Genomic DNA, 10,825 nt, shown 5'->3' with positions numbered 1-10,825 from the left:
AGATCCTATACAGGAAGAAATCAATGCCCAGGAAAAAACAGAATAAGACTTAGTCACATTGCCTGCAGGGAAAGAAGCCATTGTCTGCAAGTGGATTTACAAGATCAAGCATAAAGCAGATGGTTCGGTAGAGAAAATCTAGATTAGTAGCTAAATGATTCCTTCAAGAATATTGAGTCGAACCATGTTTTAGAGATAGGGAAAACATTTTCTCCAGATTGCTAAACACCATTCGTGGCATTCTTGCCTTGGCTGCAATCAAAAGGTGGCCTTATTTCAATTTAACGTGAAGAATGCCTTTCAACAACATAAGGGAAGGAGAGATCCATAATAATTTCTATTCAGCCTCCTCCAACTCCATGCTTCTCTTCTCCTAGGAATCCTAACTTGGTATGCAAGCTCAAGAAATCGATTTACGTTATGGTCTCCGACAAGCAAAAGTAGGAGGTTTCGGTTATGTCAAAGACCGAGGTTAGGTCCGCTTCGGTTCCCGACAAATATTTTGAAAGGATTTCTTAGAGTGCACTATTGATCTCTCAAAGCGTGAATCCCGACAGCGCCATTCCGAACAGCCCCGGGGTGCACAGCATGGGGTGGGCATCAGTTGAGCTATTTGACGGAGTAGCTAAAAGGATATGAGGACAACTCTTTCCCCTCAGTTACAGGACAGTGAACCATATTCCTATCTACTTTTTCTCGATCCGCCCTTTCTCTTGCTTGGTTGAATGACATAAGAGAGCAACCTGCCCGAACTAGCCTCAACTCCACACAATGACAGAGAGAACTAGTATCTGACGAAAGTCAATTACTAGGTGTCTGACGGCTTTTACCACAACGACAGTCTGATAGTTAGTTCCTCAATCCTACCTTCCGCTGCGCTTCTTTCCGTTAGTTTGAAAACGTCTTTTGATCCCTAGTCCTAGAGGAAGTTGATTTTCCAGTAATAGGAGAGATATCATTGCCAATCGGTAGGAAAAGAATGACACTGCGTCTTTCTTCTCTAAGCAAAGCATACTTTCCCTGTGAACGAATATTTCTTTTACCAAATGAAAACCAAAGATGATCCTTAGCACAAGCGATAAGATATAATAATACCTTTTCTAAGGACTCTTCTTGGGGAGTAGGAAGTGTCTGCAAGCTTAGTCCTTATCGCTCGGACTACAATAAGAGTTCAAGCATTAGAAGCAGGGGTAGGGCTAGTCTAGGTATGAATCCTTTCCTAGAGTGAGTCCTTCTGATCTACGATCACCCTAAGGAAATAGAAAGAGCAAGGCTCTAATCCAATTTTACCTATTGATTAGAGCTAGGAATCCTATAAGCTAAAAGAGTCAAGTAAGCCAATGATAATTGTTCCCGCGGGTTCGTTTAGGATACTAGCTTTTTGAATTAGAATTCCTTTAGTAAGTTCAGGTCTTTCTGAAACCCAGTTCCTAAGTTCATGGCTTTAGAAGTGAAGCAAGGAAAGCTGTCTAATCGCTCTAAGACAGTTTTTGAAGTGAGTTATGGTCTTTCCGAGTTCGTGTCTTCCTTCTTTCATGAGTTTAGGAGTGAATTAGCTAAGCCAGATCGATATTCCTGACTTGAGAGTCCTGTTGTATTTCACATTTTCTTATGAGTACGGAAGTAATCAAAGGGATGAGCAGCCGATGACCCGGATTCCAATCGATGTTACATATGTATTAATTCGTGAAAGCACTTCATATCGACCTCTCTATTACGCCTCCCCAGACCCAAACTATTCATCCATTCCGTTGACAATGAGTTCTCCCTGAACCATATGGAAGCGAATGATCAGGCGCCATCTCTTTCTCATTGCTCTTCACCAATGGGGAAGCGAGTCCACCAACTCTTGATTCCTATGCCAGGGCCATTCAACCATCTCTTTCTCTCTCCTGGCTGCTAGCACCAACTGGGCCAACCCTACCTCTTATCTCTTCCGATGCTAAGGCGCATATATCAACCCAGCCATCTCCTTGTCCCAAACCCGCGCCCGTCGGCTGACCTCAAGCAATCTTCTTCCCATGCATCAAGGAGTACGAACGAGCGGAGCAATGACATGGATCCAAGCTCTCGACCGATCCATCTCCTTTCGCACCAGTCTTTGAATCCGATCCGAGTGGCCCTCTTACCCATATCCGTTCATTCGTTGCTACGCCTAGCCCCGAGAGGCACAACTAATGAATATCTTCTCTGGCTTCCCCCTTTCACGTCGATTTCTGGTCCCCATCTCGGACCTGCCTGCTACAGCCCAATCTCTTCTCTTCCTCTCGGAAGGACCAAGAGAGATGGCAGGATGCCAAGAAAGCCAGTTGGAGACTTCATACATAAAAAAATAATATACTTCGACATTCCCAGCAGACTTTTACAGGTGTTTCAGGACCAGTTGTAAATAAGTATTAGCGTTACAGATTTGACCCCCCCTAGGCAACCTTTGAATCGTAGATACCATCTCTAATAAGTGGGGCGTGAACCTCTGCTCCGAACGATTGTAGATGCATTGATAGAAATACAAGCTACCAAACACCCAAGAGAGGAATACAAGGGGGAGGGGGGGGGGGAAGTGATGGAACACTTGACCACTGCCCCCCCACCCTAGGAAGTCTATAGAGATCTTGACCCTTCTGTGCCTTTATCACTCTCCTCAATAATATTCCCGATCATTTGTCCCTTCTGCTGTTAGACCCTGGCGATGGCTGGAACACAAGGCCAACTCTTCCCACTTCCCCTTTCTTTGCTGAATAAACGTCAGTCTCACCGCTTGAATGCTAATTGGATGAACTGCACGCTGGAGTTCTCTCGAAGAAAGACCTTATTTGTTTGTTTACCAGGCGTAACTCTAAAACATTGCTTTCTAGTGGGTCTCACTCTTTCTATTGATCATATTTTCCACTTATGGGAAGCATGCTTCAACCATATCCAACTACCTTTACTCATCCAGTCAAGTAGAAAGATGGCCGACTCAACTAGATATAGATGTAGCAGTCGTTCTTTTGTCTTACAGTCCAAATTATTATATTTAGAAATCCTGGGCTAGCTAGTAGGAGTCCAAATGCTTTCGTCTTAGGGTAGAAAAAAGGGAGAGGCATAGACTAGAAAGATAGGATTTGAAAAGCTTGCTTACTTTGATATATAGTTAAGGGAGAGCAGAGATCCGACGTTGCGTGCGGACCATTACATTAAGGTCAAGCCTTCTTCGCCCTCTACGGGGAAATTCAACGCTCAAGTTGTTATACCAGTCAAGTTTCAATATCTAGTAAGTTTTACGAATTAAGCAGTCTACTTTTACTTTGACCAAGCTCTTTCTCATTCTGCTCTTGCCTTCACCCCGCATCAGCCCTGGTCCTATCAAACCTGTAGCTAAAGCCCTTCGCTCCTTGCTAAAACCGTTCTCTTCTTCCTGAAAACATCTGCAGAGCATATTCTCGTCATCCCATCCCATCTCAGAAGAGGAATGCGAGTCTCCTCCCATGAGCACATGACTATGAAAAAGAGAGAGCGCTACGCACCTTGGTTTGTTTTGTTTGGTAACGAGCATTGAAGGATTTTATTCTAACTTGAGAAACTTAACTACTGACTACGGAATTTCCCTCTACTTTTTTTCAATGAAATGACAGCTAGTTTACTAGTTCAATGGTCGCTTACTAGTTAAAGCCTTTCGCCAGCTATCTCTTAGCACGAGATGTGTGATTGGCTATGGTTCTGCCTTTCCTTTATTAGGTTAAAATTGAGACCCCCTCACTTGAGAGTGAGAGCTAAGGGGATATTAGAACAATTCTTTCATAACATCTGTGTGCGATCAATCATTATTCATCAATCAGTAGTTATTCTTCCTCTTTCTCTACAGTATGGGGGAGGATAAATATTCATTTTGTTCTAGTTGTTCCCCTTTCATTGTCTAGGCCCTTCTTCTAATATCAAATCATTTCGAATCGCGTGGCATATTGAAAAAGAAAGAAGGTTTTCGCCGTGCTCTTTTATTTAAGTTATAGCGTAGAGAGAGGGAGGCAACTTATTATAGTCGGGTTTAGGTCTCCTATTATTTACCTTTCAACCTACCGATATGAAATAATGAAAGCAAAGGAGAACATTATTTAGTGATCACCTCTGCTTTAAAGAGAAAAACTCCCTAATAGCGGTACCTCGAAGCTTTAACTATGAATGATTACGAGAAGGTTATCAAATCACTGAGGGAATAGGTCACTCAAGCAGACCTTTCCTTCGGTAGGATAAGACAACTCTTATATTGATCGCCACAGCTGAATGGATTCAATTATTGGATGAGAATACATTAATAAAAGAAGGCTGAAATGGTTCCTGCAAGTCGCCGGAAGACGATCCTACTCAGACTTTTCCAATCGATGTCTTCAAGAATCTCTCTTCTTTCTCTAACCATCTACAAGGACCTTCCATAACAATTCTTCTAACCCGGATCCTTCTAACTCATAGGGAAGACAAACTCACTGATCACCTTACCCATACAAGGGTGAAAGCGTAATTCAATTTTTAGGCATAAAAATCTAGACGAATATTGGAATATTAGAAAAGAGCAAGAAGACGGTCTATTCCGAAACGTGATATGAATCCTCGTACGAACGAATAGCAAACACGATTATTTCGAATCGCGCCCTCAATTCAATAACGTTAAAATGATTCGTGTTGTGTCCCGATCTTTTGAATCAATTGTCTGCATGATTTTCACCTCTAAACTACAAGAAAAAAGGCCAAAGACAACGTGGAAACCCGTTGTCGTAGGTCATTTAAAACCGTTGTTAAAGGCCCTGTGGTTATAAGTTGCGCTCAAAGACAACGGTGAAAAACCGTTGTCGTAAAAAGCCAAAAACAACGGTTAAACACCGTTGTCGTAGGTCTTCTACAACCGTTGTTAAAAGCCCTGTGGTTAAAAAGTCTGCTGAAATACAACGGTGAAAAACCGTTGTTGTAGATGTCTAACACAACGGTGAAAAACCGTTGTTGTAGGTCTGTAAAACTGTTGTTAAAAGCCATGTGGTTAAAAGGTGAGCTCAAAGACAACAGTAATAAACCGTTGTTGTAGATGTATAAAGACAACGTTAATAAATCGTTGTCGTAGCTCTTAAAAACCGTTGTCTTATAACAACGACAACGGTTTTTAACCGTTGTCTTTTATCGTATTCAACTACAGTTAATCAATGTTTTTAAACAGATGTCTTTCGCTGCAATATACAACAGTTTTACAACATTTTAAATCTGTTGTCTTTGGATTTGATTTACATCATTTCAAAACTGTTGTCTTTGGATTTGATTTACTTTATTTTAAAAATGTTGTCTTATATATAATATAATATTTAAACCATAAATAAATTAATTTAAAAAAATTGGGTGTAAAATAATATATCAGTTAAACCCTTATATAAAATCAATTCAAACATCAACATATATACTTGATCAAGAACTACATGCATGAATTTCAACAAAAATATGTCATTCATAGACTTGTAATTTACCAAACCAACAATTAAAAAAAGTATGTAACCATATTCCAAAAACTTTTAGTCAAGTTCACAAAAATAAAAATACCCTACAACCAAGACTTGCACATATCAACTCCAAAATATCTTCTGTAGCTTGTTGGAATGAATTTCTCTGCCCGTGCATCTTCCAAAACATCATTATAGTGCCTTTGAAATTAAAAACCACATAATTTTAATCAGGACCTAGAAAAATTTTGGCATAACCTCCCCACAAGTAGGACATACTAGAAAATTTAAAAACACACAACAAAAATATATATTTGAAATAAATTTAAATACGACCATACACCACACCTATCACCTACACAGCCAGACCATACATCACACCTATCACCTACACAGCCAGACCATACAAATCACTTATCACCTAAAATTATCACATTCTTTCAACATATCACGAAAGCAATGAAGAGATCTACATGTCATGAACCAACAAACGTGCAACAAAAAAAATCACGTCCTACCTATTCATAAATATGATCCTGTATGCATTCGGCTAGCTCGGTGCGAACCTCATCAATTTCTTCCATAGAATACTCCGTTTTTGTGAACTATGAACACACACAAAAAGTATATTATTAAAAAAAACAACTTAATGAATTTTCAAAATGATAAGTAACTAGATAACTTGTAATTATTTTATATAAGCAAGATAATATTACTATCGATCGTAATGTATCCCCCTCAAAAGTTGCAACTTCTTCAGTAATCTGCCTCATGAATCTCATCACATAATAACCACATTGTTTTGCATCCGGTTGCTTAGGAGCCTATGTTAAAAAATGTCAAATTGTTAATGACAAATTTACACATTAAAAAATTAGCTTGAATGAGAAATACACATACCTTTATGACTTCCCATTGTACATGCTTTCTTCCTTTCCTTCCTTTAGTTGAGTTAAACAATGTCAACGCCCTTCATTAACATTGATCATAGTTGATATATGAGTGTTTTTTCATTAAATGAAATGCATCATTAAAATGGAATATGAACTCACATTTCCACAACATATTTCCAATCCTCATCACGAATGCGATGACTTAAGGAATCCACCAAATAAACAATCTCCTTATAAGGCTCGATGACAGTGAGAGTCCAATGAAAACTACACATGAACATAATAAGCGTATGCAATTCACTAAAAAAAAACAATTGAAAATTATATTAGGATCTTACTTACCCAGAACAACTTTGAACCAAAACCAATTGATTCATTGCTGCACCACTTAGCCTATCCGCTAAAGAACTCGCCCTCTTGTTCACCCTTTCAGTTTTACCTGTTTTGTCGTGTGCATTATGTTGCAAATTTGGGATGATGTGTGGATTAACAAATCTGAATTTGTCAATCTTGTTTTCTTTCACCATCTTTTTATAAAGATGCCTGTCATTTCAAGTAAAGAAAATCAAAACTACACAACATACTAAACTAACAAATTATATGCATCTTATATAATATAATAATGTAAGAAAAGAACAAACAAACTTTAAGTTAATCGAAGACTTACCAAAAGACTTACCTAAAAGACAAATAGTTATGTCAATGAATTGTACTAACTCTTTAGTTAAAAAATATTAAGTACTATATAACCACAACAAATTATATACCTGTAAAGCAATAGATTTTTCCACAACTTTCATTTCAACATCATTCAAATCTTCATAACTCGGGAAAAACTTGTCGATTTTCATTTCATTTTCATTCTGTAACGTACCGTACTTTTTCTTCTTAAAATTTGCGGAAAAATTTAAAATTTCTTAAAAGAGTAATCAAACTTCAAACTTGATAACGTAAAACCGTACGTCTCAACAGTGGACAAAAGATCTCAAAATAAAGTTTGACAAAATATTTGTTTGAAATTTCATATCCAGTAGCGTGAAATCGGAGTATTCGACATTTCATAAAAACTTAAAAACTTGGGCGGTCCTCGGGTCTAGCCTTCAACTCAGTCCAAGCAAGCTCCTTGGTCCCCACCTGTAGCCTCCTCAACATACTCATCACCTGCATTGATCAAGTCTAGTGAGTCTAAAGACTCAACACGTATAAACTGGAAGGTAGCAAGTACTACAATAATAAAACCACATGCAACTTTAAAATAAGGAGTACATACATGAAACTGGAACTTGCATAACAAAGCATGAACATACGTACATACATACATAGACGTGCCATCAACATAAAACTTTTCTTAAACATGCTTGTATACTTGAACATATTAGAACATACATAACTTCATCATTTTGCGTAGAGGCATGTTTCAAAGCAAGTGACCCATAGATAATAAATGCCTGATCAGAAAAACCACAGTACTGGGCTGACAGGGACGTATCCACTGGCACATACATGAGATCCCCGTTCATGCTTTAACGGGTGGATTGGTACCCGTTCATGCTTTAACGCTTTTCAATCCTGATCTAAACCCGTTCATGCTTTAACGGGGTGGAGAGGTCCTCGGCCACGTTCACCGACTTCCAAACCCATTCATAATTTGGTCACAAGACATTTGGCATACCTCAAAAACTTGAAATATTTTCTTTTGCACGTCAACATACTTATTTGGCGTTGAGGGATTCGTTGGAGCTCGCTTTGGGGCCGCTGCTGCACAGACTAACATGATTTTAATATACTTAAATTGCATAACTTAGACTTAGGTACTAAAGCTCACCACCAAAGTGAATAAGTAGCTTAGGACATTCTAGTTCATTCGGGACTTGACCTCGTTTAATCATACTAACCATGATATCGAACCCCGAACAATACTTAAAGTGCTGTGTGAAAATTTCCCAACAATAAAAGACATGAATTCACTATTTGAACCTACAACTAAGTGGAAACCAAACATTTCCTAAAGATTGGGCCGCGCTCGGGCGCCAGGTATACTGGAAGCCTACCCTCGGACTGAAGGAGTTGCGCTCGGGCGGTACTATATTACCGCTCGGGCGCCGAGGACACTGGACCCGCGACTTAGAAGCTGATTTTCTCCAACTTCGATTACACAGACAATGAATAACGCCTCGAGACTCATCTTAGGACACCATGGCACTAACTCGACTCCACAAAACGTCCCAAACATTCCCAAAGAAATGACGCACCACACGCAACGTAATAAAACCCATAACCTCAAATTTTGACACCAAAATAGTTTTTACGACTACTCGTTCTCCCAAGTGCCTAACGACACGAAATGAAACATCAATAACCATCCCAACATCATGAACAATATACCTATACGCAGCAGCGATCACCCGTTGATCCCCAACGAAGCCTGCAACAATAAAACTTCAAGAATTTATCAATAACATATTTTTCGGAAAAACGCAGTTTGAGCAGTCCCACTAAAACGGTCATAACTCACTCAATTTTCATCCAAAATTTTTGATTTTATATCAAATCGAAGGTATCAAAAAGTTCTACGATTTTTTTGTTGAAAGTTTTCTCGAAATTATGACCGAAAATTCGCAGTATTTAAAAAGACAGCAAAAAACGTGATTTTAGATTTAAAAACGGTTTCAAAAGTGATCTAAATATAATTGCTCAAACTTCTATACAACATTCACATGATTTACATACAAAATTCATTGCAACGCATACTATGACATGATCGACGCAGAAAGAAACAGTATATACGTGCCTTTTGATAATTAAAAGTACCGAAATGGCGATATCGACGCGGAAACGGAGCGAGGCTTTACTTTAAGAAGTAAAAGGAAAATCACACATAGGTTCCCAACCATTCAAAACTTTCAAGGAGGAACATAATTGATAATAAAATCAAGCATCAGCACTGAATTGCAAAGAGCCTAGAAGCGCATGACACCTTCAAACTCTTCGCCCTGTTCTTATCTAGTGCCAGATCATGCAGCTACTTAAAAATACTATAATACATCTCAAACAACCTCAAATGACCCAAATAATCGAGTGAAATTCTTGCCCAAACGGATGACAAATCGCGCGCAGAATAGGACTAAGATTCACGACCTTGCCTTGCTCAAAACTACCGATTACCGTTGCAATCAAGGTCGACCGGACATGGGCTACCTTCGCCAGTCCTTGGTGACGGAGAACGGATAGGCAGCGGCTTTGATTCGGCTGGGAAAAAGGAGGGCGACGGGAGTGGTTTGGGGGGGTGTGTGTGTGTCGATACTTTAATTATAAGGTGAGTGTGTGTTATGCGATATATAAGTGTGAGGAATTAGTAGGGATTTTGGTGTTTTTAACAACATTTTTTTAAACACTGTTGTTAAAGGAGTTAGAGTGTTGCTTTAAAAGTATTTTTTTTTAGTAATACGACAACGGTTTATTTAGACCGTTGTCTTACGCCCTAAATTTGTAAATTAGACAACGGTTTATAAAACCGTTGTGGTAGCTACGAAAAAAATCGTTGTCTTTCACTGACGTTAATAAACAACGGTTTTTAACACCGTTGTCCTAGCTACATAAAAACGCGCTCATAGACAACGGTATTAAGAACCGTAGTTGTAGCTACTAAAAAACCCGCTCATAGAAAACGGTATAAAAATCGTTGTTGTAACCAATAAAGGACAACGGTTTTAAACAAAACTGTTGTCTTATAAAAATAAAAAAACAGCACAAAGACAACGGTTTTTAAAACTGTTGTCTTTGCAACCAAATAGCACGCCCATTGACAACGGTTTTCTAAAACCGAGGAAAACCGTTGTCGTTCACCCATAAAAGACAACGGTTTTTAAAAAACCGTTGTCTTTGACAAAGAAAAAATTAACAAAGACAACGGTTTTTTTTAAAACCGTTGTTAAAGGGAAAAAGACAACGGTTTTTGATAAAACCGTTGTCTTTTGAGTGTCGTTGAAAGTAAAATTTCTTGTAGTGACACGAACCCTTCGGAACTTTGCACCTTGCTCGTAAGCCCTTCTTTATTGCGTATTACTCTTTGTAGTGCCTCTTTGAATTTCTTTAGTCATCTTTTCGTGATTGGTCCCTCCGGCAACTCTAATTGATCCCATGCTTTCTTCGGAGCTTGGCCTACCATGATCGCATCATCCTCCCCTTTTTGAAAAGGATTTGTTCTCAAATCTTTGCTACCTACACAAAAACGAAACAAGTTAGTGATAACAAGGATTATAAGACCAACATGCTTACCTTTAAACTCAAATTTGTAGGTGATATCGCCCACGTGCTCCATCAATGCTTTGAATCCTAACTCCGTGGTTACCTTCACTATCAATTCGTCAACCTAAACATACACCAAATAACAAGTGACATCAAATGATAAAATATCATTAACAATCACAAATATCAGATTCCTCCCCTTCTTAGACCTAGTTAACACAAAAATAA

General features: G+C 38.8%; 1 protein-coding gene across 1 annotated transcript; it reads right to left on the bottom strand.

Moving 5' to 3' along the window:
• Positions 1-5,444: 5,444 nt before the first annotated feature.
• Positions 5,445-7,200, bottom strand: LOC140956550 (uncharacterized). The gene is made up of 8 exons (XM_073413334.1): positions 7,117-7,200; positions 7,017-7,028; positions 6,692-6,876; positions 6,509-6,616; positions 6,357-6,426; positions 6,173-6,280; positions 5,975-6,061; positions 5,445-5,657 (listed from the first exon to the last, which is right to left on the bottom strand). Exons 1-7 carry the CDS (start codon positions 7,198-7,200, stop codon positions 5,975-5,977), a joined length of 654 nt encoding a protein of 217 aa, XP_073269435.1. The 3' UTR covers positions 5,445-5,657.
• Positions 7,201-10,825: the final 3,625 nt, after the last annotated feature.

The sequence above is a fragment of the Primulina huaijiensis genome, chromosome 2, assembly GCF_012295235.1.
Source record: "Primulina huaijiensis isolate GDHJ02 chromosome 2, ASM1229523v2, whole genome shotgun sequence".
Taxonomy (NCBI): domain Eukaryota; kingdom Viridiplantae; phylum Streptophyta; class Magnoliopsida; order Lamiales; family Gesneriaceae; genus Primulina; species Primulina huaijiensis.
This window is presented reverse-complemented; position numbering and strand designations above follow the sequence as displayed.